This window comes from Ovis aries, chromosome 1 (genome assembly GCF_016772045.2).
Source record: "Ovis aries strain OAR_USU_Benz2616 breed Rambouillet chromosome 1, ARS-UI_Ramb_v3.0, whole genome shotgun sequence".
Lineage (NCBI taxonomy): Eukaryota > Metazoa > Chordata > Mammalia > Artiodactyla > Bovidae > Ovis > Ovis aries.
The window spans coordinates 145,738,899-145,753,078 of record NC_056054.1 but is presented as its reverse complement, the minus strand read 5'-3'; the positions used below and the strand labels follow the sequence as shown (position 1 = coordinate 145,753,078).

Genomic DNA, 14,180 nt, shown 5'->3' with positions numbered 1-14,180 from the left:
GTCTACCTTGAAGATTTTCATTATTCCTTTGAGGTAATTGATATCTTACTATAAATTATGATCAAAGTATTTTCTTTCACACTCTTTATGAAATCTTTCAAATAAAGGTAAAAGTCCTGATTGACATTTTTGTTTCTGTTAAATGTACTATAAATATTTGGACATAATTATCAGAAAATATGAGTTAATAAATGGATTATTTATAGTTTCTATTGAACTTTTTATAACAAATGTTATATGTTGTATGAATTGCAATAATACAGAATACTCAATCAGATATTCTTTATAAAGATGACAAATGCCGATATATTTGATGAAATGAGTTTTAAGATATTATAATAACCTCTGCAATTGTGACAGTTATGCTCATAAGAACAGCAAAATTTCGGCACTGAGATTTTGTCACAAGGCTATTCCATAGCTCTACATGATTGGTCAATCACCTTCTAAGAGGAAACTTTGAGTACTTTAATTTACTGGGAAAGGTTCACTGTGTCCCAAACACAGCTCCACCTACCTAAATATGTTTTTTTAGGATGAAGCTCCAATGAGTTAATACTAAATACCAACTAAAATTGATTTCACTAGGAATTGCTTCTTTTGTGATAGAGTAGATTCTTATACGCTTCGGATGCATTCTTTTACCTCTTATCCTTGGCAGCTGTATCTTTTTCACACACTAACAAAGATATAATCCTCATTTATCTTGTCACTGTAATACTGGGTTTCAATTTATTATTTTTTTTCCCTTTTCTCTTTCAATCCATACCAGTTAACTTGAATATCTAGGTCAAGCAGCAACCTTCTCAAAGGGGCAACTATAAGAAGTAAAATATATATATACGGGATTCCTGGTGGCTCAAAGGTAAAGAATCTGCCTGCAATGTAGAGATGCAGGTTTGACCCCTGGGTTCGGAAGATCCCCTGGAGCATGGCAACCCACTCCAGTATTCTTGTCTTTAGAATCCCATGGACAGAGAAGCCTGGTGGGCTACAGTCATAGGGTTGCAAAGAGTTGGACACAATAAAGCAACTGAGCACACGTGCACACACATATATACATATAAATATGTGTTTATACATGCTTTCCATGTGTGTTTGTGAAGTGAAAGTAAGTCGCTCAGTCATGTCTGACTCTTTGCAACCCCACAAACTGTACAGTCCATGAGATTCTCCAGGCCAGAATACTGCAGTGGGTAGCCTATTCCTTCTCCAGGGGATCTTCCCGACCCAGGAATCAAACTGGTGTCTCCTGCATTGCAGGCAGATTCTTTACCAACTGAGCTATCAGGGTATGTTTATAGGAAATATAAAATCTGGAACACAGTTCAGCCTTTCAATTCATAACTGCCCATGGACCATTGATAATCAAATATTATCACGAAAATATTCAAAAACACTCTTAGTAAATTCAAAAGTGGCCTAAGAATGCAAAGATGAGTTATATTATCATGTCCAAGACAAATTCATAGTTCTAGTATTTATTCTTTACTTATGCTATTTAATTCACCTGGCAAGCATTTTTTTAGCTTCTGATATGCTTCTTGTTACTTAATTTTTCCCCTAGATACACTGTTCAGAAGAACATGGATATATTAATTTAAAATATTCTTGTGAGAATAAAGATAGCTATAACTTTCAATTGGTGGCAGAAAACAGTAAATTTTTTGAAGATAAATTTATTTGCTATAATGAAATTATTGCTTATAAGTAACATTTATAATGAAGAGTATAAAATCTTTGTTATGTACTTTACTACACAGATATATTTTGTGACTCTAATGAAAGCGACACTTCTAAATGCTTCAAGCATTTACCAAGCTCTATTTTTCTAATCTTCAGTCCCAATGGAAAATGAACAAAAGTTGTTCCCATCCAGTACCCCAAAGTAGTGGTCAAGAGTATAGATTTTAGAGCCAGAAATCCTTGATCTTCATTAGGCCTCATTTTTCTCATTTGCAATATTGGGAGAATAACAATATTTATATCATGTCCTGAAGGTAAGTGTATTAATGTAAAATGCCTAAAGTAGGCCTGATATAAAATACACACTAAGTAAATATAATTTATTATCATTATATTGATGAGAAAAGAAAATGCAATTAAAAACAAGTCTTTTAGACTCTTTTAAATGAAATGAGTTTTAAGATACTATAATAACCTCTGCAATTGTGACAGTTATGCTCATAAGAACAGCAAAATTTCTAGGCTTTTTAAAGAAAGTCTAATAACCTCTTTAAATAAAGTTTTTAAATAGACTATTTAGATAAGAATTCAGGCAGGTCAAAAACTATTTTGGATTAAAAAAAAGTCCATTTGCAAAAGAAATCTGAGAAGATACATGTAAAACATAAAAAGTAGGCATCATTGATAATGGGTATAAAATTGATTTTAATATTTTTTTAGGCTCATTCATTTCAAATCTTAGGGAATTTTCCCTACATAAAAGTATTAGCATACTTTCCAAATTGTTTTGCATTGTTGCTATTCATGGAGTCAGACCATTTCAGAACATAAGAGTTCTGCAGAAGTCATCCAGGGCAACCTACACATTTTGCAAATGTGGGCTGTGGTACTCATACACATAATATACATTGCTTAAAATAACTTGATGAATTATGACAGAGTTAAGGTAAGAATGTTAATCTCCTAAATTCTAGTTTACCTTACAGCTCCACATTACAATTCAGTTTCCTAATAACAACAATGGCAGCAAAAAACAACCAGAATATATCTTAATTTGAAAAGCCCATGGAGTGATTAACGCATCTAAGTAATTCTAACCACAAATTGTCTTCTAAAGGCAAGGATCTGTATTGATAAAGTCAATTATAGAACTCTTTTTTTTTTTTTTACATTTTATTAAAGTTAACAGCCCAGGTATGATGAGAACGAGTGTCTCTAATGATGTGTCCAGTATACTCACCCTTGGGATACGGTGTGATGTGATGACTACCTCCTGGTAAGCCTCTGGCTTATCCTCCTGTTTGGGCTAAGGCCCCGACCTCAGCCTAGCTGAATGCTCTAACATGCCACACTTTGATGGAAGCAGCGCACCTGCTGTGGCTCCTGGTGGGATAGTACTCACATGCCAATGACAGGTGGCACTCAGGCAGATCCTTTGCCCTGCAAACTGGCACCCAGTCTTGTGTCTGCCCTCACACATCACAGGAGCTGCCAGTTAATGGACAGCAGAGCATCTCTGACTTCAAGGCATTTCTTCTTCCAAGTATGCCCCAGCTTGTTAGCTGACCACTGGCCAGAACCCAAATTGCATGCCAGTTCCTGCATTGTCCTTGAGCAGAAATTCACAACAGATGGGCCACTGTGGTCACAGGATGAGACAACTTGCACTCCCCACCCTAGGTGGCAATTAGTTTTGTGTTAACAGCAAATATTAGCACCTATTTGATGAAAACACAGAAAGAGGTACCATGTTCGCATCCCTTTGAAAATTGCAAATTAATTCTATTTATAAATAAAATCTGTATTTTCAGCTTCCAAGGAGGAAACCTTGACTTGATCCAAGTTTAGATATTCAAAGCACCAGGACATTTTATATGTGGGTTATGAAACTGGTCTAAAAGCTACTCTCAACAGTAATGCTATATAGCATTCCTATAAAGTCATTCATAACACAGTGATTCTAACCAATTACCCAAGATTGTATTTAGAATGTAAAATTTGTAAGCAGCAGAATTTCATAAACTATTCATAATCACATAATTAGAGTTCATTAGTTTAAAATACAGGTTTCATGTTGGATAGATTCTAAGTCAAGTGCTGTCAAGTCAAGACACCCACATATTAATGTGTGTCTTTGGAAACAACTTTAACTTCTTATGCCACGTTCCTCAAATGGGAGTATTATTATGCTGGGACAATATGGTTTAAAATTATGAAATTAATATATACAAAAGTCATTTAGAAGAATGTATGGCAAATAGTAAGTCTTGCTTTTATCATTACATAATCTTCTTACAAAGATTGTAAACAATGGTAGTTTCCTTATTATCAGCAGACAAATGGTAACAGGTAATGCGAGAAACTTGCATCAGATGTCTAATTGCACTGGGGCTAGAATATAATATCTGAACCACATATAGTCTCCCAGAGGCAGAGAAAGGGTGGCAGCTTGTAAGCTTGGCAAACTGGATGGTGAAAGTTATAAATAAATCTATACAATTCAAAAGCAAATGTGATATATCTTACATCAATAATATTTTATGTGTTTCTATGGAAATCAATCAGTGAGAGAGTGGAGAATGTGTAATTATTCTATGAAATCATTTTATGTATTATTTTTTTAATTAACTATCTTTTCTTTGTAGTTATCTGCATAACTAATAAACACCATTAATCAGTTGGATTTATAAAACGGAGATACCTGTTACATGAACCCACTGAACAATGTTTCCAGTACTCTGAATTAGTTATATCATTTTAATAACCCTTTGAGGTAGAATGGATAGCATAATTATTCACCCTGTACAGATGAGTCAAAGCATAGGTCAATCATTAGTCCCATTACATTGCTCATCTATATCTCTAGGATATAAAACACAGAGAGTTTAAATAGCTTCTTCAAGGTCACACTCCTAGTTAGTGGTAGAGAAATCTGTTGAACATCATTTCCAGAACATGCGAGTATAACTGAAGGGACAAATGATCAAACAGTGTCAGAGCACGGCTAAAATCCAACATCCCTGACAATGACCTAAATATTCTTTATGTTACTGGTAGCTGTATTAAAAGATCCCACAATAATGGTCCAGACAGTTCTAATTCTTCTTTTTTTTTTTTCCAAGCAGAAATGGCAAAGACATCTGTATAGCTGAAAAATCATAGAATTCTCATTTACACTTTTCCTTGTATTTCTGAATCTTAGGGATTAGTCTTTTTTTTTTTTTAACAAAAGCTACGAACAATATTTATTAAGATTGCTTTCCTCTTGCTTTCAGTTTTTTTTGTCCTTTTTCTTTTTGAAAACTACTTTAATTGACCAATCTTGACCAGCCAGCCTAATCAGCATGGTTATTTATCATTAGCCCAAATTACCACATGTCCTTGAAACACACCCTGTATGTGAAGAAGGCTGATCTCCTCAGCAGGGTAGCTTAGCACCTGTTCAGCATCTCTGCATCCCAGAAGCACATGCTCTAAACAATGGAGTTCCAAACAATTAATATAAGAACATTTTCCAGGGCCAAGCAAAAAAGAGCCACTGACTGTAAAAATGCCACAAAAGGGGAATTATAAGTGGTTCTATACAGTTCCTTTTCTTAAGGAATTATGTATTTATGTGAATCTCACATTTCATGGAACTAAGAACTCAAAGTCTCTCTGAAAATAGACTTGCACTTTAGAGAAAGGAATTTGTCAGTGGGTCCAGGAAAACTGATAGAATTTTGCATTATGTATCTTGAAACACTTTTCCTTTAGTCCCTTTTCTATTTTTATGAAATATTCATGAATTATAACCACTATAGGCAAGGCATCAACTGCATTTAGAATTCTTAGGCATATATAAGAAAGTAAATGACTTTTTTTTTAATGTGACAAAAATAACTGATACTATGAACATTCCTTTCTCTACTCTAGATCCTTATTGAGGAAGTTAGTGTCACTCTAGAGTTAGTGTTGAAAATAAATAAAAATGAATTAAAATATCTTGGAACTAACTAGTGGTGATATACTGATATATGACTGATGCAAGATGTTAAATATCCTGTTTACCATTCTTTAAAACTTGCTTAATAATTATCTGAAATACAAGCTCTAATGACAAGCCTAGATAAGAAAACTTAGTTACTTAATCAAACTACGTCTTACCCAAATGCAATGAAGAGGCATTTTTATTCTCTTCACAAATATTAAACTCTTGGTATATATCAATTTTATTGTTATGTCTTTGGTTGTGAATATATCGCATTATGTTTCTTTTATATTAATACATGCTATTTCTCATAAAGCTTCAGCATATGTATATTTTTTACATTATAAAACATACACTATTGCTATGATGGACCATGACAGAAAATGGAACATTCCTCAACATGGGTAATTTCTATCACAAGAAACATTGTGAAAAGATGTATTGAAGGAATCTGATCCCCAAGAGCACTAGCAAAAAGCTCCAGGTTTGCCTGGAAGAAAAAGACGTAGCACCCAAGAAAGACACTAGGACTACTTCGGTTTTAACTTTCATTAATGTTTCAGTATGTGAATACTTTCCTACATCACTCAGTTTGATTAACATAAAATTAAAAAAAAATAATTGTATACTTACTTTGCTTTAAAGTGACTTGCCTTTTACAGACTATCAGTGGGCATTATAAATACAATAGGAACTTAACAATATAGGTAAAACTTAAAGTATTTCTTCTACAACCTAAGTTACACTTTGGAAAAAAACTGTGCTTTTAAAACACATACTCATTATGAACTACAGAACATCTTTCCCTTTATTTCCTCTTTCTGTTCTCCCTACCCACTTTATTTTCACAGTAGTGTGCCTAATAGATGGGCTGGTGTCAGCTTAGTTGAGCACATATATATTGAGAGTCTCTGGAGAAAAAGATATTGATACTAAGCACAATCACACAAAAAAGCAATGACCTCCTTTTTCTTCCTGAAACTTTCAACTGTGAAAACAGTAGCATCTTAGGATGTTTCTACAAGTGTGGCTGAAGAGGACCCTGTGGTGCTTTCCAGGGATATCATCTTCCATATCCTATGCTTTAGTTCCTCTCTGAAGTATCAGGGTAAGTACCAAGTAATGCACATTTTATGAGTTGTTTTACGGATGCTAAAACTGCCACCAAATGGAAGATTCTAACTACCCTTCTTCACCTGGATTTTTAAAGTGCTTTGCAGAAACCCCTGCAGGAGGTCTAGGCTTTTTAAGGCATGAGCCTTGCAAGGCCCTTAAGAAAAACTTTCTCTGGTCCTAACTCCCATGTTTTGGTTTGTTTGGCCTCACTGTACATTGAGCACAGGGATAACACAAGCAATTAACATTTTAACAGGAGCTTATATAAAATGAGGGCTTCCCTGGTGGCTCAGACAGTAAAGATTCTCCTGCAATGCAGGAGAGCTGGGTTTGATCCTTCAGTTGGGAAGAATTCCTGGAGAAGGGAATGGCTACCCACTCCAGTATTTTTACCTGGAGAATTCCATTGATAGAGGAGGCTGGTGGGCTATAGTCCATGGGGTCCCAAAGAATCAAACATGACTGAGCAACAAACGCTTTCACACTTTTCACTTACATAAAATGAAGGGTCCTTCCAATTGTCTCTTTGTCATATGGAAAATGTCCAGATAAATAACTTTTCCCTGGTTGGGTATCAAGGTTATTATTATACATGGGGATTACTATTAACCAACCTCACTGAAATATTAAAGCAAAAATTGTCTTTAGTATAACTCACCAATGGTAAACTGTAATTTCATTAATGATAGTTACTGAGAAAGGTCAGAAATTTAGGGCTAAATCAAAGAAAGAGGTACACGGCTACCACTTTAAAATATTTTCACAGCAAAGAAAAAAAATACTCTGTTAATTCATCTCTGGTTACTGAAAGGCTGGTACAGATATCTCTGTCTGTGTTGAAAGTTAAAATAGCTATTATAGCATTTCATAAATTTAAACTTGAACTGAAAAGCTTTCCTTGTCTCCAAAAGAAAAATAGTCACATATTACTTACATAGTAATTACAGGCTATGCAGCTGCCCTACAAAGCTTTACTATAAATGTTTTAAGCATGAACTACTACATAAACCTCATTCAAATTACATTAAATGTTAAGCCAAAGAAATGTCATCTTCCACACCACTCCACACAATTGCTTACACAAGAACAATGGCCATCTCCCTAGTCTGAGACCTAAATAATGTAATAGAATCAATGTTGTTGATTTAGGCTATGGGTGGTTAAAAGTCATTACTGTTATTCCTCACCAAGTAAAGAGGTCTCCTTCCCCCTCATTATGCAAAAGTGAAGCTTATGCTAATGCATACAAAGCTAAGAATGAATAAGCTTCTTTGAAATACCATTTAAAGATTGAGATTTCAAGAAAAATTACATGGCTTCTATCATGATAAAAACACTGACCTCAATTTCGACATTGCACTGATCCTTGCTTTAAGCCTTTCTAACATACAATTTTAAAGCTTACACAGCATTTCCATTTGCCTAATACTTTAAAAATATTTAGCTGGTCACACAAAGCACTGTAGTCATCTCATGCCAGTAATAGAAGAATATAGAGGACAAACCTACAAATTGTTTTAAGGGAAGTTAGTAGAGGTATGATTTCAAAAATTTCAACTTTGCCTTTAGAGGTTTTTATATCAGATGTTCATAAAATGCAGCTTTAATGCTGTTATTTGATTAACGTATCATTTTGAGCTCTGAAACAAATGAATAGGGCAAGATTTGGAGAATATTGTGGCAAATACAGTTGTCAGGTTTATGACTTAACACCTAGAGCAATCTGGGAACAAATCAAACTAGGCTTATATTTTCACTGAATTCAAACATATAGACCTATTAAAATGTAATACACTCTTACAACTCTATTTTTTCAACTTTTGTACATAGGATCTTATTTAATGATTAAAAATATCAAGATCACCACGGAGGTAAATATGTAAACTTTGGTAATCATGTGACAAAAGTAGCACTCTTTGTAGCTTTCTTCCTAAAGTCCCAGAAAGCCAGTCTAATTATGAGAAAACACTCGACACATCCAGGTTTGGAAACATTCTTAGGATACCTGGCCAGAACAGCTTAAGGTCATAAAATGAGAAGAGACCGAGAGCCTGTCATAGAACAGAGGAGACTGGGAAAACACAACAACTCAAGGCAATATCCTGTAACATCCAACTAAAGTACCCCAGGTAGGATCCTGGAGGAAAAGGAAGGCTGGTGAAATCAAAATAATGTATAAACTTTCATGATCATGTATCTGCATTTGTCTATCATGAGTTATACACCTTTCACAGTTGTGTAAGATAACAATAAGGGGATTTTCTGAACTATTTCTTTGAATTTTCTCTGTGAATCCAAAATTATCCCTAAATGAGAGATTTTGTATGGACAAGCTGTTTATTTCTAGTAATTGAAAATTAATCTTTGTTTATGCTCATTTTACAATATTATTAATCTCTTAGTCTTACATCAACATTTTAAAATTATACACAAAGTACTGTCAAATTTGTGGAAAGTTGGAGTATCTGTAGAAAATGGACTCCAGCAACTCAAATTCATCAATCACCTCTACTTGCTTTTCAACAGGCTTTTCCACTGGGAAAGTCTGAGGAGCTTCACGTGCAACAAACCTCTCCTAGCAGCATTCCTTTAAAACTAGATATCTGACTGTGCTCTGCTTAGCTGCTCAGTCGTGTCCAATCCCATGGACTGTAGCCCACCAGGCTCCTCTGTCCATGAGATTCTCCAGGCAAGAATACTGGAGTGGGTTGCCACGCCCTCCTCCAGCGGATCTTCCCAACCCAGGGATCAAACCCAGGTCTCCCACATTGCAGGCAGATTCTTTATCACCTGAGCCGCCAGGGAAGGCCTGATGTCAGGAAGATATGTGACAGCAAAATGAAAAATGAAACATAGAGTCTATTTCTCTGCTATTTACGCTGAAAGCTAAGCAAATTAAAATTTTCACTTGTCTCACTCCTATAGTAGATTGCAAAGCAAACTCTCACTATTTAAAATGTTTGGTCCATTTCAAGTCAGTGCCGTTGATGATGTGATTTTAGAAACTATAATGTCATAGACCTAGGGATATATAAAATTGAGATTTTGAAATGAATGTATACACTCAGGAAAGAATCAATAGCAGTGCCAGTGAAAGCACAAAAAAAGGCAATTTCTTTTCTCTGAAAGTATGTTTATACTCAGACAGTTGAATGAAACCTAATTTCTTTTTTAGGAAAGAAAATTAGCAAAAAAGCAGGATATGAAATGTTTTGCAGATCATGATTGTAGTAGGTGTGATGCCTGTAGTTTCAGAAGACAGGACTAGGAGGAAGGCCAAACAAATTCATAGCTAAACTCACTTGTTACGTAAGAATAAAAAAACTTGGCTGATTTATTTGATCATAAAAGGCAAGGTCCTGGGAGAATTTAGACTACAAAAATGTTTTATATTTATTTTCAGAAAAGATTACAAACATTTCTGGGCTTATCATCGAGAGATGAGAGACTGGGTTTTGCGATAAAAAGAACAGAAAAGAGTTGGAAGAGTTCTCCATGAAGAGATGACAAATGAGAAAGTGACAGGCACTCCTTAAATGAAAATTCCCTCTGTGGATAGTGATATGCCTTTTCATTCTAGTATTGAATGAGATCTCTGTTTTATTGCAGACCCTACAATCCACTATACCCAGCAGCTTTCCGTAGCTTCGGCAACAGAGCAGTAGTTGAAAGATATAGTTGGGGTGGGTGGGTCGTTAGGAATTCAGCAGGAATATAATGGAAGACCTGGATAGGGCCATGAGAGAGAGAGAGAGAGTTCTTCAGGAATCCTTGATAGTCAGGGATAACAGACGGAGTGAAGGGTCAGGTATTCTTGTGAAAATTCAATGAAAGAGTAACATCAAAAGCCTAGACGACTTCAGTATAGAAAACAGCAGATACTTGGCTTGCAAATGTAAAAGTCATGTGTGAAAATAATACACCTAAATATGGGTGTTTGGTGGTACAACTAATGCTGTCTTTTTCTTGTCTAATTATCCAATGGTCACCTAACAATTTTCCATACATACGACATTCTTACCTTCCTCTCGGCAAGTCTGCATCATCCTTTCTCCACCGCACAGTTGGCTGAGGATCTCCCTGGACCTGACAACGGAACTCTACAGCTTCTTCCTCCAGCACCACTTGGTTAATTGGCCTCCTGAGAAATGTGGGTCGTTCTTAGGGAAGAAAAAAAAAAGTAAAATGAAATGAATGTTGTCCATATTTTAAGTGCATTATGAAAAAAAAGCATAAAAAACATGTGGTTTATTTTTGGCACATAAGTATCTAATTTTATAGCTCAACTGTCTTATAAGGCTTCATGGAACCTATTAACATGACTGTATAAAATGAAATATTCTGAAACACATAAATAGCTACGGTTTGTATATAAATCCATACTATCGGCTAGAAAATAAAATTGATTCTTCTGTGAATTTCTGAGCTAAATCATGTGGGTCTTGTCATAAAAATCTGAATGCTGAATTCCACAGAAAAAAATAAAAAAAGAGATGAAAAAGATTATTTTCATCTATTACAATGGCTCAGAGTGGGAAAACTGAAAGTTGAAACCAGTGCAAATATTAAAAAGGAAACAAATATTAATATTCCATCAACAATGCTAGAGAAAACAAAAGAGTTGTGTTCTCAACGTAAGCATATTTTTACTAAGGTTATCCATTTGATAAGGACCTAATACTTCCATGGGCTTCCCTGGTGGCTCAGAGGGTAAAGCATCTGCCTGCAATGCAGGAGACCCAGGTTCAATTCCTGGGTCGGGAAGATCCCCTGGATAAGGAAACGGCAACCCACTCCAGTACTCTTGCCTGAAGAATCCCATGGTTAGAGGAACCTGGTAGGCTAGAGTCCATGGGATCTCAGAGTTGGACAAGACTAAGCAACTTCACACTTACTTACAACACTTAACAGTTCTATGAATGTTTTCACTTCATATGTGGAAAACTGTCTACTTGTTGTTTTTTTTTTTTTGTATGTCTGAAAAAAAATCTGTCAAACTAATTTTTCCTAAATAAAAAACCAATATTATTAGTAATTACTGTAAACTACTTACTGTCATACATAATTTTCTAAGGCTACTTCTAATTTTCCTCCTACAGGCTCCAGCTATTTGTCCATTTTTGAAAATATAATACATGCTTGCTATTTCTCTAATATTCTGTTTTAGTGTTTCTGTTCTTTATTCTTTTGCTGTTTATCTGTACCTAGCACTGTTAATTTGGATTCTAGCACTCATCTAAATAACGCATGGAAAAAAATAAATCCCTATCTATAAGAATATCACTACTGAAGAGAAATACAAAACAAAATGTAGATTTATATATCTATAAATACATCAATGGTTTTGTTTAGTTTCCTTTGTTTTTTTTTTTCTACTTTTTTTTTAATTTTTTTTTAATTTTTTTTTTGTTTTTTATTTTTTAAATTTTAAAATCTTTAATTCTTACATGCATTCCCAAACATGAACCCCCTCCCACCTCCCTCCCCATAACATCTTTCTGGGTCATCCCCATGCACCAGCCCCAAGCATGCTGCATCCTGCGTCAGACATAGACTGGCGATTCAATTCACATGATAGTATACATGTTAGAATGTCATTCTCCCAAATCATCCCACCCTCTCCCTCTCCCTCTGAGTCCAAAAGTCCGTTATACACATCTGTGTCTCTTTCCCTGTCTTGCATACAGGGTCGTCATTGCCATCTTCCTAAATTCCATATATATGTGTTAGTATACTGTATTGGTGTTTTTCTTTCTGGCTTACTTCACTCTGTATAATCGGCTCCAGTTTCATCCATCTCATCAGAACTGATTCAAATGAATTCTTTTTAACGGCTGAGTAATACTCCATTGTGTATATGTACCACAGCTTTCTTATCCATTCATCTGCTGATGGACATCTAGGTTGTTTCCATGTCCTGGCTATTATAAACAGTGCTGCGATGAACATTGGGGTACATGTGTCTCTTTCAATTCTGGTTTCCTCGGTGTGTATGCCCAGAAGTGGGATTGCTGGGTCATAAGGTAGTTCTATTTGCAATTTTTTAAGGAATCTCCACACTGTTCTCCATAGTGGCTGTACTAGTTTGCATTCCCACCAACAGTGTAAGAGGGTTCCCTTTTCTCCACACCCTCTCCAGCATTTATTGCTTGCAGATTTTTGGATCGCAGCCATTCTGACTGGTGTGAAGTGGTACCTCATTGTGGTTTTGATTTGCATTTCTCTAATAATGAGTGATGTTGAGCATCTTTTCATGTGTTTGTTAGCCATCCGTATGTCTTCTTTGGAGAAATGTCTATTTAGTTCTTTGGCCCATTTTTTGATTGGGTCGTTTATTTTTCTGGAGTTGAGCTGCAGAAGTTGCTTGTATATTTTTGAGATTAGTTGTTTGTCAGTTGCTTCATTTGCTATTATTTTCTCCCATTCAGAAGGCTGTCATTTGTATGGAAATACAAAAAACCTCGAATAGCCAAAGCAATCTTGAGAAAGAAGAATGGAACTGGAGGAATCAACTTGCCTGACTTCAGGCTCTACTACAAAGCCACAGTCATCAAGACAGTATGGTACTGGCACAAAGACAGACATATAGATCAATGGAACAAAATAGAAAGCCCAGAGATAAATCCACACACATATGGACACCTTATCTTTGACAAAGGAGGCAAGAATATACAATGGAGTAAAGACAATCTCTTTAACAAGTGGTGCTGGGAAAACTGGTCAACCACTTGTAAAAGAATGAAACTAGATCACTTTCTAACACCGCACACAAAAATAAACTCAAAATGGATTAAAGATCTAAATGTAAGATCAGAAACTATAAAACTCCTAGAGGAGAACATAGGCAAAACACTCTCAGACATAAATCACAGCAGGATCCTCTATGATCCACCTCCCAGAATGCTGGAAATAAAAGCAAAAATAAACAAATGGGATCTAATTAAAATTAAAAGCTTCTGCACAACAAAGGAAAATATAAGCAAGGTGAAAAGACAGCCTTTGTTTTTTTATAATAATCTGATACAGAGAAAATTACCATTTAATTTTTTATTGGCCCAGGTCTCTCAATCATAGGCAAGTACAGTACTGCTACTTATTGAAGTAGAAAAAGAGGTCAAGTAAAAGAAAAATGAAATCCATAGGGAGTGGACACAATTTATCTGACCATATGGCCATATTTAGTCTCCTAGAACTTTAGTTTCAAACCCAATTTAAAAACGTGAATACAGTGGCACAAACATTAAAACATATTCAGCGAGAAATCTTAAAAAAAAATACAACACATCAAATAACATACGTTGAGTATAGACTGGATGTATATGATTTTATTGACTAAATTTAGACCCCTATTTATAAAACAAATGTGTAAACTACAAAAGGATATTTTATTGCAATAAAGTCAACCATC

General features: G+C 35.2%; 1 protein-coding gene across 45 annotated transcripts in view; it reads right to left on the bottom strand.

Annotated features, from left to right (window-relative positions):
* The window catches only part of ROBO2 (roundabout guidance receptor 2), a 669,055-nt gene that overhangs the window by 162,404 nt on the left and 492,471 nt on the right, over nucleotides 1-14,180 (bottom strand). For all 45 annotated transcript variants that reach the window (XM_060416312.1, XM_042230259.1, XM_042230263.1 and 42 more), the window contains exon 5: nucleotides 10,794-10,932. In XM_060416312.1, coding sequence (XP_060272295.1) covers nucleotides 10,794-10,932 — 139 coding nt within the window. The remainder of the gene's footprint in view (nucleotides 1-10,793; nucleotides 10,933-14,180) is intronic.